The 19705-nt window shown below is 35.5% G+C and overlaps 1 protein-coding gene across 2 annotated transcripts in view; it reads left to right on the top strand.

The window, feature by feature from the left end:
- Nucleotides 1-19705, top strand: part of LOC138704535 (cilia- and flagella-associated protein 36) — a 43533-nt gene that overhangs the window by 11719 nt on the left and 12109 nt on the right. The window contains exons 3-5 of one of the 2 annotated variants that reach the window (XM_069832528.1): nucleotides 11046-11162; nucleotides 15017-15219; nucleotides 17057-17217. In XM_069832528.1, the coding sequence (XP_069688629.1) occupies nucleotides 11046-11162; nucleotides 15017-15219; nucleotides 17057-17217 (481 nt within the window). The remainder of the gene's footprint in view (nucleotides 1-11045; nucleotides 11163-15016; nucleotides 15220-17056; nucleotides 17218-19705) is intronic. The other variant, XM_069832529.1, reaches the window with a different exon arrangement.

Raw genomic sequence — 19705 nt, forward strand, 5'->3', positions numbered from 1 at the left:
TTATCTTTTGAAGAGGTGGAGAAGTTCAAATATCTTGGAGCAACAATAACAAATATAAATGATACTCGAGAGGGAATTAAACGCAGAATAAATATGGGAAATGCCTGTTATTATTCGGTTGAAAAGCTTTTATCATCCAGTCTGCTGTCAAAAAATCTGAAAGTTAGAATTTATAGAACAGTTATATTACCGGTTGTTCTGTATGGTTGTGAAACTTGGACTCTCACTTTGAGAGAGGAACATAGGTTAAGGGTGTTTGATAATAAGGTGTTTAGGAAAATATTTGGGGCTAAGAGGGATGAAGTTACAGGAGAATGGAGAAAGTTACACAACACAGAACTGCACGCATTATATTCTTCACCTGACGTAATTAGAAACATTAAATCCAGACGTTTGAGATGGGCAGGGATGTAGCACGTATGGGCGAATCCAGAACTGCATATAGAGTGTTAGTTGGGAGGCCGGAGGGAAAAAGACCTTTAGGGAGGCCGAGACGTAGGTGGGAAGATAATATTAAAATGGATTTGAGGGAGGTGGGATATGATGATAGAGAATGGATTAATTTTGCTCAGGATAGGAACCAATGGCGGGCTTATGTGAGGGCGGCAATGAACCTCCGGGTTCCTTAAAAGCCAGTAAGTAAGTAAGGCACCGGATTTTTAGGTTTTTAAAAATACCATTTTAGGTTTTTTGGAATAAGTGAAATAGGTTTTTTAGGTTTTATGTCCAACCTGTGAAAAGGGTCGCAAAAACTGACCGATCGTTAAAAATGTATCCTTACAGTTATTCTTAAAAAATAAATATTTATTTATTAAGGTAACATGGACCATGAATTTGACCTTTTAAAGAACCAAACTATTTATCAAAATGTGTAAGATTCGAATTTTTTTTTCTTCCCTTTTAACATTTTTGTAGTTTGAATAAATTATTGTAGCAATTAACATTTTATCTAATATAATTTGCCTTCATATAACTAAATAAATTTCAATTTTCAATAGATAAAAGGTACAATACACACACAATTGCTGAATTAAATTTGTTCAAACTTGATCAAGTGTTATTTTAAAAAGTAACAAACAAACAAACAAACAAACAAACAAACAAAACAACATTATTTACTGATACTGTTCCTGGTTGCAATATATGACCAAATAATTTTCAAGATTCTCGAATGAGAAGTTATGGCATCCCGAAGTTTTTTCTATTGTCTCTCAAAATACATTGGAAGACGAAAAGGTTCTTTTAACAGCACATGACGTCATAGGTGCAAATTTCATCCCTGCCACTGCAGCAGGTACCCACGGTAACTGACAATTGAAGCTTTCCCCCTGGAAAGTGGAGCAAACATTTTTCACTTTTTCAAACCTTGGATTCCTCTGCAATACTTTCTTCAGTTTTAATGTGACGGCTTCACCCACGGGTCCTGATGCTTGCTTCTGTAGAAGCGAGTCAGTGACACCAATTGCGATGTCCAGTTGTAGCAACGAAGATTCCAAGTACTCGATATATTTGGGAAGGTCACTGAAATGTGCCTTGAGGAAAGCAAGGGAGCCATAGATGTTGTCACTACTAAGTACAGATTTTGCCTTAGGGTTTGAGGCAGCCTCCTCCACATCGAGAGTGTTCTTTCCTCTCTCTCTCTCTCTTTCTGTATTGATATTTCTCTCAAAATAAAAAAAATCAATATGTAACGCAGTAAATACAGGGTAACGCTTATCAGCAATGATTTAGGTTTTTCAGATACTAAGGTCTAATTTAGGTTGTTTTAATTTCAACAGAATTCTCATATACGACCCCTACGATCATGGTTCCAAAAAGTGTTGAAGACATTAGGAGTTCAGAAGCAAGGAAAAAAATAGGGAAAAATCTACAAATCCGGTCCCTAGATATGAATGTTAATTGTTTTAGATAACTCTCCCTCAAAGACAAGTCCTTTATTTATCCGTTCGCGACAGCCCATGAAAATCCAAAACTACGGTCACCAGGTTTGCAGAATGCCAATAAGGGACAGCATGAGGTCAAGCCTTGAGATTTGAATGTTTATCTCAAGAAAAATGAAAATAATTTGAGAGAATCCCACATACAAACCATGCCATATTACTACCTTAGTTTTTCATTGTGTCTGGAGACGATTCTCATAGAAGGTTGGATACAATTGCCATAAATAGAAGAACTCAGAAAGCGATGGTCTTAGAACCTACGATATGCTTTGAGCGAGACACAAATTAGATAAATGATGACAAGCGAGCTAAATATGTACCTTGCCTTCCGTAGCTCAGTGGAAAATATGGCATCCCGCTTTACAACTGGGATGTTACAGGCTTACTATTCGGAGCGAGGACATGTTTACCAAAATTCTTTTGTAATATCCTTAAATCTTTTAAAATTCACTTTTATGAGATTCAAAAGATTGTGATTAAATTCTTAAGACCTCTCTTCAAATTCTATACTGTAGATTAACACATAAAGGTTTGCAGTGAAAGACCTGCCATTTGGCAGAACACTATGTGTGTGTGTGTGTGTGTGTGTGTTTGTATGTGTATGTGTATGTATAGGTACTGTAGATTCACAATTTAAGTAGATATAATAATATGTAATACAACTTTTATTAAATATACAAAAATTACTACGTACAGTATTATCAGAAAGACGTCATGCGTGTGTATATAATTTTCGAATTAACATATTGTGTCTACGGAGCTTGACAGCTGTTCTACTTGAGCCCAACAATATACGAAAAGCAGACAAATTAATATTGTCCTTCCCTCTTTCAGTCTGTTCTAACAAAACATGTTGCTTTTGTTAGGCAAGGGGAAAGGGGAAGTTTTTTAGTCTGCTGATGATACCAATTTAAAAATAAAATAGTTTAATTATCATTTTTTTATCTTACGGTGAGGCAAAATAGTTTAATTATTATGTTTTATCTAACGGTAGGTTAGGTTAGGTTAGGTCAAGCAGCACACAATTACATCCAAATGTTCCTGACATCAGAGATAAACTGTAACAGGAAGTTACTTAAAATTTCACGCTATCAGCATTGAAAGCGGAGATGCGATGACGTAATAAACAGCAGTGGATTACAAATGTATGCCGCGCGAGTCCTCGAGGGTGAAAAGCACAAAAGAAGGAAAAGGGGTGGAGACACGGTGAAGTTGATCTATCGTCAGAAACTGCTTGTAAAATTGATTTCAATGTGATATAAATACACCGGTACTTCATCAAAGCATTATTTTCGTCGATTTGAAGTGAAACAATTTTGAACTTTTCCAGGTTGCGTGCTTACAGAATTGTTTCGCAATAAATTCCAGACAGATACTTTGAAACATTCACAGAACATGCGATGTCCTTCCATGAAAACTGTAACGGGTTCTGCTGCACCAATGATAGCGAAATGGATTCTTATCACTTATTAGATATATGGTTTAAAGATATGGCCAGCATTTAAGATCTTTCTGAAATACCGCTATTCTGGTGGTGGTGAATTACATTGGAGGGGGGGGGGAGAGGTATTCATAAAGCGGAATGGCTCCGATTATAGGGTGTAGCCGAGAATGATAATGAGTGAAGTATTTTTAATTATTAAAAAAATGCTAAAACTCATTTTCGGTTGAAAAAATGTGTACTGGTACACTAAAATGTAAATTATTAGTTGTGGCTAGAAACATTTTTGTTTTATAAATTTAATTTGTACTCACTACCTAGCTAGTTAAATAAATAAATAATAAATAAATAAATAAAAATTAAATTAAACACAGAATAAATATGGGAAATGCCTGTTATTATTCGGTTGAGAAGCTTTTATCATCCAGTCTGCTGTCAAAAAATCTGAAAGTCAGAATTTATAAAACAGTTATATTACCGGTTGTTCTTTATCGTTGTGAAACTTGGACTCTCACTCTGAGAGAGGAACATAGGTTAAGGGTGTTTGAGAGTAAGGTGCTTAGGAAAATATTTCGGGCTAAGAGGGATGAAGTTACAGGAGAATGGAGAAAGTTACACAACACAGAACTGCACGCATTATATTCTTCACGTGACATAATTAGGAACATTAAATCCAGACGTTTGAGATGGACAGGGGATGTAGCACGTAGAAATGCATATAGAGTGTTAGTTGGGAGGCAGGAGGGAAAAAGACCTTTAGGGAGGCCGAGACGTAGATGGGAGGATAATATTAAAATGGATTTGAGGGAGGTGGGATATGATGATACAGAATGGATTAATCCTGTTCAGGATAGGGACTGATGGAGAGCTTATGTGAGGGCGGCAATGAACCTCCGGGTTCCTTAGAAGCCAGTAAATAAGTAAGTATGTATTAAAGTGATAAAAAGGCTTTATGTACCAAGGTGGCCTAATATACTACGAATTGATACAACATTTTAAGAACAACCGTAAAATTTTCATTTTAAAAAAGATAACAATGGACATAATAACCCTCAAAATAGATTTAGATGCGTGGTGAAAAGCGATATAAACTAAATGTTACTTAAATCAAAATTTAATATACAGTGTGGGCCAAAAAAGGCACAAAATTAGAAATACTCTATTTTCGGAAATACACAACATTAATTTATAATGAATACACTGTTGGAAAGAGTAGACTTTAAAGATGAGCAGGACTTTTTATTGTGTTTTTTTAGGCTCAATTAAAATCTTATGGAGGCCAATACACAATGATGCGAAAAATGCGGTTTTTGAAGACAACTTATTACTTCAAAATGCAGAAACTGAATGTTGGTAAAATTAATAATAATTAATGATCTTTCAAATAATCAAAATTAAAAATGACCGCAATTTGTCCGCACAACCATTTGTAGGCGTTTTCTCCATTGTCCAGTAGCACTGGATATCTGTCTTTGATCAAGCCGGTCCCAACATTCAAGAAGGCGTTGTCTTAAATGTTCAATATTACGAATTCTTGTTCTGTAGTAAATTGATTTTTGTAGTTGAGCCATACAAAATAGTCCATAGGATTAAGATCTCGTTTGAAACTCCAGCGAAAACGATCAGAGAATCTGACAAATGCGATCTTTCACGCAATAATCTCTCAGGAGGGATACCATGTCCGTATCTTGCTAATCAATCGTTGTACACTTGAAACTGACCATTCTTGCTGAGCATAGTTCCTTACAATGACGGGCAGATAGATTATCATATTGGTGCAAATGTTTGATGAAAATCTTGTCTTCGTTCGTTAAGCGACCCATTATTCACAGAATTAGAACTCAAAACGGAAGACAATAAATGACGATAGCACAACAAACGGCTTGGCGTGCTGAACTCGTTAAGACCACAATGTTTAGTTCGGCATAAACGATCGACTGCCTTACAAAAAAACTAAAAAATAATGTTTAATAAATGGTAAAAAATTAAATATTACAGCACTCTCCCGGTCTTAAGAACTGTGAAATTTGCCTGTGAAATAAACTTTAAAGTGAAATCATTAGCTACTGGAATATAACCATTTAAATTTTGTGTCATTTTTTTTGCCCCACTGTGTATATTTAAATGTAAATACGGCTTGTGAAATCGGCCCTTTGAAATATATGTCAGAGCATTAAACCAAAGTTATGTAGTCCTATGTAACCATAACGAGAGTAAGCAAAATTTGCAAAATGCTATCACACCCAGGGTGCGAATTAAGATTTCTGATGAGGTGAGATAGAATCCTAGATAGAGAATACCATAAAAAAAAAATTATTATCCTCATTCGATACGGCTCAACGCTTGGCCGCACTGAGTTGCTTGTCTAGCATCTTGATCATAATAATAATTATATCCATGAGCAGGCTTAAGATAAGATGTGTAATTCCTAAGTTATTGATTGTTGTCAACTTACCGGTGATGATAATACATCAATATTATTTTCTTTGCTTACTATATACTTTATAACTTTATACTTATACTTAAACAATTATATTTTGTGAGAGGGAACTAATGGAAAAGAGAGGGCTAAAAGGGATGAAGTTACAGGAGAATGGAGAAAGTTACACAACACAGAACTGCACACATTGTATTCTTCACCTGACATAATTAGGAACATTAAATCCAGACGTTTGAGATGGGCAGGGCATGTAGCACGTATGGGCGAATTCAGAAATGCATATAGAGTCATTTTCATATTGTGGTATGCCGATAAGCTATTAATATTTAACCATAATTATTTATTTACTGTGCCACCTTTGCTTATCTTAAAAGTTAATAATTTACATTAACGTTTTCGATACATTTGTATCATCTTCAGATGTAGAGTGTTAAATAAACATTTATGATGAAAACCTTGCCTTATGGTATGGAACTTATTATGATTTTCGGATCTTGCTAAAGTGAATTGCTCTAACTTAACCTAATTTAGTCTATAATACACATGTTACATTAAGTTAAAGGTAAAATCATTTGCAGTCCATATAATACAATTTAAAAGATTTAAAATTATTAAAAGTAATATAAAACTATAAATATAATCAGAGGAATATAAAACGTTTTAGGACGCTTTAAAACACTGTAAGCACTTATTGGCTGTGTTTGCCAGTTTTTAACATCGTTAGATGGGGCTGCTTCTGTTGATCTTGATTTTAACAACGAACTAAAACGGAGTGCTGTTTATATCACTAACATGTCTATAATTATTAACAATGTGTATTATTAAAGCATTTCATTCGATTTTCGTCAATAGATTGATGTGAAAATCATAATAAGTTCCATACCATAAGGCAAGGTTTTCATCATAAATGTTTATTTAACACTCTACATCTGAAGATGATACAAATGTATCGAAAACGTTAATGTGAATTATTAACTTTTAAGATAAGCAAAGGTGGCACAATAAATAAATAATTATAGTCAAATGCATATAGAGTGTTAGTTGAGAGGCCGGAGGGAATAAGACCTTTGGGGAGGCCGAGACGTAGATGGGAGGATAATATTAAAATGGATTTGAGGGAGGTGGGACATGATGATAGAGACTGCATTAATCTTGCTCAGGATAGGGACCGGTGGCGGGCTTATGTGAGGGCGGCAATGAACCTCCGGGTTCCTTAAAAGCCATAAGTAAGTAAGTAAGTAAGTAAGAGGGGTGGATAGAAGTTATCCCTGCTAGGGATATTAATATGAATTTATGAGAGGGGGATAACTTTCCAACAGGGGGGAAATCCCCCCATCCCTATTCGCATCCTGGTCACACCCCACTTCTACTTTCCGACCACCTAAAAACAGCTATCGATATATTTCTATGAACTAGCCGTACCCGTGCGCTCCGCTGCACCCGTTAGAAATAAATATAAAGTAATTACATAATTAAAATAGGACATTTGATCCAGGGATCATTCGTGATTGATAGAAGGATAAATCGTTTAATATGTTACTTAATTTAAATTGCATCCAAATAATTAAAATGGGATCACTTTGGTCCAGAGACACTTATTTGGTGCAATGACAATTCCTTTAACCTGTTTCTTAATGTTTATTACATGCAACCATAGTTTAATGAAGATTGACATCATTTAGATTTAATGTGTATATTTTATTTTACTTGTTATAGGTTTCCATTGAATTATGGTACTAACTTAATTTTAACCCTTGTTTTCTACGTATTCAGTAAATGGCGCTTGGCCCACTATGGTTCTGAACCCTTCAAATAACTTAAATTATATTATATTATATTATATTATATTATATTATATTATATTATATTATATTATATTATATTATATTATATTATATTATATTATATCAGAAGTTACTGTAATAACATTATAGCATTATATCCATCTAGAGAAACTACACTTTCCATGGTGAAATAATAATTAATTATACAAATCGGTTAATTTAGCTTCCGATATTACTTCATACAAATACAGAAACATTCTCTGTAGGCTATCTTTCATAGATTTCGATTGTTGCTCTCCAAGGCCCCTTATAGACGAAGTCATTTGTTTTTTAATTCATTACACGGTCTTAGATGGCAGTTATTTTAATTTTGAAACTCATTTATCTCATTAAATATCAGTCCTATCAAACTTTTTCATGGAATAAAACTTATCGAAAGTTATTTTTAAAGAAATTTTGTTATGTAACATTTTTTACAAAAATCAATAATAAGCGAGATATTTCGATTTATTTAATTCAGGCCTCCTTATAGCCCCCCCCCCCCTTTTAAATAATGTATTTTGAATGTCATATAGCCTAAAATCTTGGTTACAACGAACTTAATTTATATTCTAATTTCATCGAAATCCGTTCATCCATTATCGCGTGAAAAGGTAACAAACATACAGACAGACAGACGGACAGACGTACAAACAAAAATTTCAAAAAAGCGATTTTCGGTTTCAGGGTGGTTAATTATATATGTTAGGACCAATTATTTTTGGAAAATCGAAAATTACCAGAAAAATTTCGGCTACAGATTTATTATTAGTATAGATTAAAAGATGTGGTCCGAAAGTAAAGATACAAACGGCAAAGAAAATAACTACTTAGATTGGTATTGATTTCATTGGACAAGGAGCATGAGCTTTGAAACGCTGTTTGTTACAGTGACAGCATAACGTATTTAATTATAATGTGGACTTACGTTGTATTACAAAAGACCGATTCATCCCTCCGTTAGTTTTGGTAGCGAGTTTACGTGATCGTAATAGGCAACTGTGGACTAGAGGTAAGGAATCGATACACGAGCCAGTCCGTGGAATGTACAACTGTCCTACATGCTTCCAAGCGGACCGATTGCCTCAATGGAAACAATAGTCAATTTATGCAGTAAGTGTTTCAAAATGTACAGTTCCAAATGAAACACTTAATTTTAGAGGTGACAGATCAGAAATACTGGTTGTCTGGCAAGTTATAATTATGATAAAATAAAAATCTATTACCCATAGATAAATACATGTAAGTACCTCCACAACATCTCCATTAGTAGCTCAACAAATGTATAGTCGATATTTTTAATTCCCTCCAATCGGGTGTACTGTGGTAATTCCAATGACACAGAATCACAAGCAGCATTAATTTTATTATATGACAAAGATCAGTATCAAAGGAGTCATATCTGGTGACCACGGAATGAAATCTGTTCTTCCAATCCACTTTCCAATTTTTCATGTTGAGGTGAGATAATTTTAAAATCATTTTCAAAATACGGCCCACCATAAATGAAGTCCAGAAGACCAAATTTATTGTTTATAAATTATTTTTCAAATATTCCATTTGAAACCTTTATATGGCGAATTACGATTGAATTCTAAATCACGGACACCAATTTAATCATGCATTGTATTCGTTGATTACTGGCTTTGTAGGAACATCATAAATCATTGACACTTTGTAAATGAAATGCAGAAGAGAGGTTAGAAAATGCATTTTTCCCCATCTTGACTACATTCTCGCACTCGTTTCAGTCTACTCTTTAATAATGAACATGCAAAATGGTATTAAATTTAAAGTGACATCAAAAACTTGTTCCTTGCATTTTTCACTATGTCCTGACTGTACCAATGCAGTGTAAAATATTACCATGACAACTAAAACTTACGATTAAGCAAAGCCTGCATGGTATAGTCAAAAAACAAGATACAATAAAAATGTAAGGAAAAAGTTTTTGATGTCACTGTATTTCATACATATCATAACCTGCAAAATCCACATCCATATAACCACACAACCACCAACCACTCTACGCAATTATAGGGACGAGTACGAATTCCCTGTCACCTTTTTTGTTGCTGGTTCAAATTTGGACTTTATTTTACGTTAATTTTTGTTCATTCAATCACTGGTTTTCGATTTTCTAACAAAAAGCTTCTCAACAATCTAATTTCATTCACCATTTTTTTTTTTTAGTGTTTGACTATAACAGCACACAGAAGACGAACTGTCCGGCGGCAGCCCCATTTCCACTAATTTATGCCTTAGTTTGTGTAAATTAATGAAAAACCGAAAACGTCAACAACTTTATTTACTCGATAACATAGAAACGTACACAATCCCGTAGCAAAGCCCTTTTAAAACGTCCATCACAGCATTTGTTTCACAGCGTTCGACTCGTACCGCCTAAAATTTCACTTTAAAAAGTAAAATTCGGAGAAACGTACTGTATGTATAGCTCGCGCAAGAAACGATTACCGAAAACCAATGGTGGCGTTGCTGTCTATTTTGACGTGTGTATGTAGGCACGCCGAGGGGGGAGAGGTGCGAACCGATGGAAGTACTGTCTCTTCCAAGAAGATGAACAAATGAGGACATCGCTGTAGAAATAAAGAACGCAGCAAGAGAAAAATTCGAAGCTAATTAAACGCGCAACATATGTTTACGAATGAAATAATAATATCGTGCGATACAAGACATGCATTCACATGCAATGGAACAAACTAAAGTTGTAATGTAACTATCACAACGCAAGACTGATTCTATCGATGTCATTTCTCTTCCGACTGTACTCTTGAATATCATTCAAGCTATCTCGTGACCTTTCCTGTCGCCCGCTCTTCCTTATCGCAGTGTTTGATTAGCATTTCTTCCGTCGGTATTCCGTGCTTGCGAGACCTATACAGTCTCACAATACTAGTCATTATTGTCGCATTACATAAGCAAACACCAAATTCCTGTCGCTCAATGATGAGGTCTCCGAGCAAAATTCATCTGGTACTTTTCTTTTCCGTTAATTAAAATATTTATCCGTTACCAATTTAAGTTCTGGTACTGTCCTTACGATGGCTGAATGGTCTAGTCTAGACCTTACGCCTGACACGCAGATAGTCCTGGTTAGAATCCCGGTCAGTGACGTAATGACATTTGTAGCAGAGAAGGTCATAGTTGAGGTTTTCCCGAGGTTCTCCCGTTTCTCCATGTTAGACAGCGACATATTTCAACCGATCTCCATTCAATATTATAGCATAGCATTTCCAATCATCGGCCTGGTCAAGAAATGAATGGGGTTTCCTTCTTCAAACCTGAATACTCAGCCAACTTTAGTGTAGTGTGATATTTCGATCGCCAAGACTGCCAAAGGCAGTCAGCGGTAATATTAAAATCTGTAATTTCTGTTTCAGGTGGATTCTATGCTGGGAAGTTATATGGAAGATATTGGCATTACTCCAGAACAGTTTGAAAATGCCTGCAGCAAGAATTCTACGGAAGGAGTTCAAATACGTTTCCACCAAGTGAGTGTAAGGACAGTCAATTCTATAACATGTTAGATAGACCTATCGTAGATTTTTTATTAACTTGAACTTTAGCGATCCAACACATAGTTTAATTACGAGGGTCATACTGAAAGTCATGAGCAACCCATTGTTATGAATCTTAATTTCTATTTTTTAGACAAACCAGGTACATCACCTTAATCTACAGACTTTTCTGTCACTTTTCAACATAGTCTCCATTTCTTTGCACACATTTTTCCCACCGTTCTGTAATTTCGAAGATTCCCTTGCGATAGAAGTCCGTTCCAGCTTCCTGAAGACATTGACGCACTGCTTTCCGGATGTCCTCCAGCGTCTCGTAGCGTTGGCCTCGCAGCTGCTCTACAGAACCGAAAAGATGGTAGTCGGAGAGTGCCAAATCGGGACTGTAGGGACATTGCGGAAGAGTTTCCCACCCTGATGTTCTGATTTTCTCCACGGTGACACGATCAGTGTGAGGCCACGCGTTATCGTGTTGCAGTATGATCTCTTTCCAGAGCGTTTGTCGCGCAATGCACGATGGAGCTTCAAAACTGTCTGAATACAGCGGACAGCATTATGGTCTGTCCAGTTTCAAGAAATTTAACCAAAATGCATCCCAGAACTCATTAACTCTTTCCTTGTTGCATTCCGTGGAGGCAGTTCGAGGGCGGCCGCTACGAGGCTCATCTTTGATGCTCGTTGAAAATATTTCACACATCTCCTAACACTGCTGGCGCCCATGCACATATCTCCGTATGCACGCTGAAGCCTGAGGTGAATTTCAGCAGCAGATTTTTCTTCTTTAACAAGGAATTTAATAACAGCACGCCATCGAAACGAACCATTGTTGTCGACCATTTTGCAAACATTGTCTGTGATCACATGATAGAAGTTAATGACGTCACAATAGGTCAATACATAGTGTAAAGTCTGTAGATTATAATCATATAATCGTTTTTGTTACATTGTTGAAATTGAAATTATAGCAATGTGTTGCTCATGACTTTCAGTACGGCCCTCTGTACTATGAAATGCTACTCACGTTCTTGTATTAGATGCAATATCCCTTCGTAATCAATGCACAAGTAGGCTACACCTTGCATGTTTTGTAGAGTTTAATTGTATATTCTTCTTCATCATCATCATCATCATCATCACCTCTTTGGCATTACGGCCCTTGCCTCCCTAATGACAGCCATCTAGCCACTCTGATCCAAAGCTCTCATTTTCCATCTCCTGATGCTCACTTTCACAACACCCTCCTTATATCATCCAACCATCTTTTTTTTGGGGGGAGGTGGTCTTCCTATTCTTCTTTTAACTCCTGTATTTTCATCTAGTATAGATATTGGTATTCATTCTGAAAACAAGTCCCAACCACTCCAGTCTTCTAAGTTGCTTAATATCAAGCGACCTCCTTGATGATATTCGACAGGAGTAGGCTAGATTTATTTATTTAGATTTATTTATTTAACCTGGTAGAGATAAGGCCGTCAGGCCTTCTCTGCCCCTCTACCAGGGGATTACAACTATAACATGAACAATAAGATTACAATTAATATTAAATTTACAATTACAATTACAATAAAAATTAAAGTACGACAAGAATACCTGATTAATGAAAGCTAGACATTTTATCATAGAAGTTAAGAACAAAGGCTACGTGGCGGCATCGGATTTCCCCTTCTCCCTTCTTCACCTTTATCATCATTCTCACCCATTCCCTACACTATACTTACACGTAAGCCACCGGCGTGGCTCAGTCGGTTAAGGCGCTTGCCAGCCGGTCTGAAGTTGCGTTCGGGCGCGGGTTCGATCTCCGCTTGGGCTGACTACCTGGTTGGTTTTTTTCCGAGGTTTTACCGAACCGTAATGTGAATGCAAGGTAGTATATGGCGAATTCTCGGCCTCATCTCGCCAAATATCATCTCGCTATCACCAATCTCATCGACGCTAAATAACATAGTAGTTGATACAGCGTCGTTAAATAACCAACTAAAATAAAATACAAACTTACACGTACATTTACACATACACTTTCCCTAGTACACGACATAACTCTTCACAGATACACATCATGCATAACGTGGCTCGGCGAAGTGGTGTGCAACTTGAAAATGGGTCGCGGTCCTATCATCTATCCACAGTTTGCGGAACCCGAATGAGTAGGTACTAGATACACACACACACACACACAATGGTGATATCTCTTACAAATTTTGGAGCTCCTCATTTGTTCTATTTCGCCATTCTCCCTGATTACATATAGGTCGATGTATTTTCCTGAGAATTTTTCTCTCCAAGATATTGAGAGCTTTAATTGCTCCATCAGGCAAGGTCCAACAACAGCTGGTTTAATTATTCTTTTATAAATCCTTAAGTGTGTATTTGATTAAGTAAAACCCGATAGTTAATGTACTGAAAGTTTTATGTTGTAATAATTTATGTGTGATATGTTAAGCCATCATTATTCTGACCTAACTACGACTTTATTGAAGGTACAAACGGGAAAAGTGTTATTTTTATGTGCAATAAGAAGCTGTGATGTCATGTAATGATAAGATAACAGCGTATTCGCAGTAGTATTGCTGTCGGACTATGTAACAGGAGTCATTGAAATCATGTACTGAACAAACAAATAGGCTAAAAGTATGAGACGAGTCTATTATGAAAACGAGGGAAGTATCACAGGCCTAAATAATTACCTATAGTAATGTCACAAGAGGTCTGAGATTTACCGATAAATCCACGAGCGAATAGACCTCGAGTGACATTCATTAGGACTATTTCGTGAATAAAATAAAAATGTAAATAATATATCCCTAAAATTCGCTCGCAAAATGTTAATATTGTATATTTATGAATACTTAACCTATTCAGACATTGTGAAGTCGAAATAGATGAATAATGATTGCTGCAATAAGTAAATTGAATGTTATTCAGTAACATCAATTGAGAAAAGCGAAATACTGTACATGTTTAAAAATGTTAATTATATGTAGGACCTACTGCGGTTTTGTCTTGTTATTACGAGTATAACAGAAATACGTTTTCATTATCTGCTGAAATCATAGTTTAATTTAAACATTTTATAGTATAATTACAAATAACCTGATTAATATATTAATTAAATTAACAATTGTTATGAACGAGTGTAATTTTCTTTAAATACAATGGACATGGAATTAGAAGATGAAGATGTAGATGTGGAAGTAGGATTTCGCACTTTATTTAGTACAATGGATTCAAGCTCATCGATTTACGTGGAAACAGTTGGCGACACTGACTAAACAAAAGAACGACCATGCGATAAATTTATAGTGATAAATCGAGCTGCAGAAATTATCGCGATGTATGACTGTGATTGATTGGAATTCAAAATTTCATTACACTTCATTGGCTGAAAATCGAATGACGTCATATAAACGAAATAGTCTGTACAATTATTATAGGTAAGATAGTATCAATAATAATAATAATAATAATAATAATAATAATAATAATCTACAATAGGGTATTATATTAACATAATTTAACCGTCATAATCCTCTCACAAAATCAATATAGCGTAATATCTTAATATATAAAATAATAAATAAATAAATAAATAAATAAATAAATAAATAAATAAATAAATAAATAAATAAAATGTAGTTACGCAATGTATTAGATTTAAAAATCACATGTTACTTTTCATTTGAAAATCACTTTATCATAACTCCATGAGAAAGACTATTAACATGATAATTTAAATTATGGTAACAATTCCAGGAACTACGTTCTAAACATCACTGCGTGCTCGAACTCACAATGTTAGCAACCCAACCATACTAAACTCTAGGTAACAAAATTTCCAGACGCTGTTTGAGCAGGTGTGGGCAGCCAATGACTACGAGATATTCAAGAGAATGATGATCCAAAAAAATCTGGAGCTTCAGCTCCAGGCGCTGGAAATGATCCAGCAAAGGTACGGCATCACCCCGCAGTCATTCCTGCCGGCTGATGGGGAGGAAAGCCTGCAGACGGAGGAGGAAGCCCGCATCATGGAAGAGGTTATCAAGTATGCACATATTTTTTGCAAGAATTATTATTTATAATTCTAGGCTACTGTCGAGAGTATACAACAGTAAACAACGTCTGTATACTCTCTGCTTATTCTGTTTACTGTATGACCTATTTCTCTTTTTATTCTTGAAAAACGAGTTTTACAGTTCCTAATTATAGGCTATATAGAAAACTTAGCCACATATAAGCATATTTCTTTTAGGCTATAACTTTGAAAAAATTAAGTAGTACAAGAAGTATCATGACTTACATTACCACTCTGATTTGTGGAGTAACGGTCAGCGCGTCTGGCCGCGAAACCGAGTTCGAATACCGGTCGGGGCAAGTTACCTGGTTGAGGGTTTTTCCGGGGTTTTCCCTCAACCCAATACGAGCAAATGCTGGGTAACTTTCGGTGCTGGACCCCGGGCTCATTTCACTGGCATTATCGCCTTCATTTCATTCAGACGCTAAATAACCTAGATGTTGATACAGCTCATAAAATAACGTATTTAACAGTCTTGTATACAAATTATTATCAATTCGTGAAAGTAAAACTTCACTATTCGTTAATGCAAAAGTTCGCAGAGTTTTTTCGCTTTGACAAAAGTTGTGAAATGAACAGAAGACAAAGCAATCAGTAGGTCTATATATTCTCTTACATTATCTACCACCCTCTGCCAACACTGAGATAGTTTTTCGATTCAGCGTCTGAAGAACTCTGCTGGTTTGGAGTCAAGCCAAACTTGTAAAACATCTTCGTTATCAAAGGAGGTCTCTTGGAAATTGCTGTATAGAGAATGGAAAAAATTAAGTAGTACAAGAAGTATCATGACTTACATTACCACTCTGATTTGTGGAGTAACGGTCAGCGCGTCTGGCCGCGAAACCGAGTTCGAATACCGGTCGGGGCAAGTTACCTGGTTGAGGGTTTTTCCGGGGTTTTCCCTCAACCCAATACGAGCAAATGCTGGGTAACTTTCGGTGCTGGACCCCGGGCTCATTTCACTGGCATTATCACCTTCATTTCATCAGACGCTAAATAACCTAGATGTTGATACAGCTCATAAAATAACCCAATAAAATAAATAAATAACTCTGATTAAATTTAATCAAGCACAATTAAATTGATTACTTTCATTGGGCTACTTTAATTGTTGTAGTATTGCAATTTTTTCCCAGTGTTTATATTAATAAAATGGTTTATATTTGCATCAAGTGCTGCTGCAACGCTTAATACACGCCCGTACTCCACTAATATGACGTAAGCAGCTATCCAGTAGCTTGGTTGGGAGATGATACCACATTCCACATTCCCCATTATTCTCCTGTTTTTGCGCACTCTGATTTCCACCCTTTCCATTCTCTATACAGCAATTTCCAAGAGACCTCCTTTGATAACGAAGATGTTTTACAAGTTTGGCTTGTCTCCAAACCAGCAGATTTCTTCAGACGCTGAATCGAAAAACTATCTCAGTGTTGGCAGAGGGTGGTAGATAATGTAAGAGAATATATAGACCTACAGATTGCTTTGTCTTCTGTTCATTTCACAACTTTTGTCAAAGCGAAAAAACTCTGCGAACTTTTGCATTAACGAATAGTGAAGTTTTACTTTCACGAATTGATAATAATTTGTATACAAGACTGTTAAATACGTTGCATATCAGAGTGTAGTAATTTTGTTTTTTATTTACTGTTGTATTATTTATACTAAATATGTCCTGCTCAGTTAAAACGTTTGTCTTTTTATCTCTCTGGCTTCTGTAATTGAAAAGTGACACAATAAAAAGTTCGTCTTTTCCGCTGGTGAGTAAGAATTTCATAGATTCACCAATCCGCCATTTCTGTTGCAGGAAGTCGCTTGAAGAGTATGAAGCCAGCAAGCAGCTTCTGGACAGCTCAACTTTAGAGATTGAACAGAGTCTGGCATCATCACCAGAAGAACATCATCGGCTGGAAGCGGAGTGCAAAAGAGAGAAGGAGCTGCTGCACACGGCTCTGCAGCACACGATTGGTGAATGCACTATCATTCAAATTGTTTAGATCGGCTGGGAAGGGCAGGTGATGCCGTTAGTGGATCTCTGGTGGGATGTTGAAATTTAATTAGGAGAGAGCTGGCTAAAACCAGATGGTACGGCAAAACAGGATACCACATTTATTTCGTAGGAATATGCTGCCACTTTTCAAATCAGGCATGTACTTTCTTCCCATACGCAAGCTCTTCACTGGGCAGTCATTACTTAATGAGCATTTCTTCGTGCGTGTGTGGATCAGAATTTAGAAAACGCCGTGTTTCCTAAGATATTTCCTTCATTTTAAGGTGTTCATAACGAGACATTGAAATTCAAGAGCCAATGGGTGTTTCAAATAATTCTATAGTTATTTGTCTTCGATTGTAGTTCAGTTGAATTCGATATCTTTCTTCATATCTATCGATGCTTCATATTTTAAATTTCAACGCTTGGTCTGACAAATCGAGATACCAAGCGATTGGACAAAACGGGATAGTGTCTTGTTATTATAAAAAATTCCCCAAGCTCGGTATAAGGTAGGACCAATAAATAATGATAGAAGACGAGGCAAGGCAGTAATATTAACCTCTTCACTTTATAAGAATGAGCTTGTAGTAGCTGTGGAAGCAAGGCAGCAAAAATGGTAAAAAAATTAAACTTTAAGAGTGCTATTCATAGACATTTCGCAGCACGCGCTACGAGCGTACTAAGCTAGCCCCGGCTATCCACTGGTTACTAGTACAGAATTCAAATCATATGCTATCGCTAACACTGGTTTATGAATACGAAAAACGCTGGTCATTCACCGGAAGCCCGCGCTAAAAATGTCTATGAATACGGTCCTAAGAAATCGGCAGTAGGCCTAATTGTGGCGATAAGTTTTCTGGGGAAAACAAAACGTCGAAAAGCAATTCAAGAAAAGTTAGGTCCACTGATCCCTTAAGCAGCTCTGAGGAGGAGGAAAACGAGGACAAAGATGAGGCATGCAGCCTATTTATTGCAACGACCTCTATTGCAATTCAAAATCGGAAGAGTGGTGGATCCTGTGTGCCCAGTGCCAAGAGTGGACTCACGAGGAGTGTAGTGGCATAGATCCAGAAGATTGTGATGAATTCATATGCGATTTTTGTAAATGAACAGTTCTCAGTTTCAATAATTATAATATTTATAATAATTAATAGCAATATAATGTACAAATTGACATGCAAATAAGAGTAATTTGTTTTGTTCATACTCCTGTTTTGTGCGCAATTTTTGTGACTTATTCATTAACTAGCCGTACCCGTGCGCTCCGCTGCACCCGTTAGAAATAAATATAAAGTAATTACATAATTAAAATTGGACATTTGATCCAGGGAACATTCGTGTTTGAAGAAAGGATAAATCGTTTAATATGTTACTTAATTTAAATTGCATCCAAATGCGATCATTTTGGTCCATAGACACTCATTTGGTGCAATGACAATTCCTTTAACATGTTTCTTAATTTTTATTACATGCAACCATAGTTTAATGAAGATTGACATCATTTAGACCTAATGCGTATATTTTATTTTACTTGTTATAGGTTTTCATTGAATTATGGTAATAACTTAATTTTAACCCTTGTTTTCTATGTATTCAGTAAATGGCGCTTGGCCCACTATGGTTCTGAACCCTTCAAATAACTTAAATTATATTACATAATATTACATATTATATTATATTATATTATATTATATTATATTATATTATATTATATTATATTATATTATATTATATTATATTATATTATATTATATTATATTATATTATATTATATTATATCAGAAGTTACTGTAATAACATTATAGCATTATGTCCATCTAGAGAAACTACACTTTCCAATGGTGAAATAATAATTAATTATACAAATCGGTTAATTTAGCTTCCGATATTAGTTCATACAAACACAGAAACATTATCTGTAGGCTATCTTTCATAGCTTTTTGATTGTTGCTGTCGAAAGCCCCTTATAGACGAAGTAATTTGTTTTTTATTTCATTATACGGCCTTAGATGGCAGTTATTTTAATTTTAAAACTCATTTATCTCATTAAATATCAGTCCTATCAAAAATTTTCAAGGAATAAAACTTATCGAAAATTATTTTTAAAGAAACTTTTGTTATGTAAAATTTTTCACAAAAATCAATAATAAGCGAGATATTTCGATTTATTTAATTCAGGCCCCCTCATAACCCCCCTTTCAAATAATGTATTTTGAATAGCATATAGCCTAAAATCTAAGTTACAACGAACTTAATTTATATTCCAATTTTCATCGAAATCCGTTCAGCCATTATCGCGTGAAAAGGTAACAAACATACAGACAGACAGACAGACATACAAACAAAAATTTCAAAAAAGCGATTTTCGGTTTCAGGGTGGTTAATTATATATGTTAGGACCAATTATTTTTGGAAAATCGAAAATTACCAGAACAATTTCGGCCACAGATTTATTATTAGTAT

This window comes from Periplaneta americana, chromosome 8 (genome assembly GCF_040183065.1).
Source record: "Periplaneta americana isolate PAMFEO1 chromosome 8, P.americana_PAMFEO1_priV1, whole genome shotgun sequence".
Classification (NCBI taxonomy): domain Eukaryota; kingdom Metazoa; phylum Arthropoda; class Insecta; order Blattodea; family Blattidae; genus Periplaneta; species Periplaneta americana.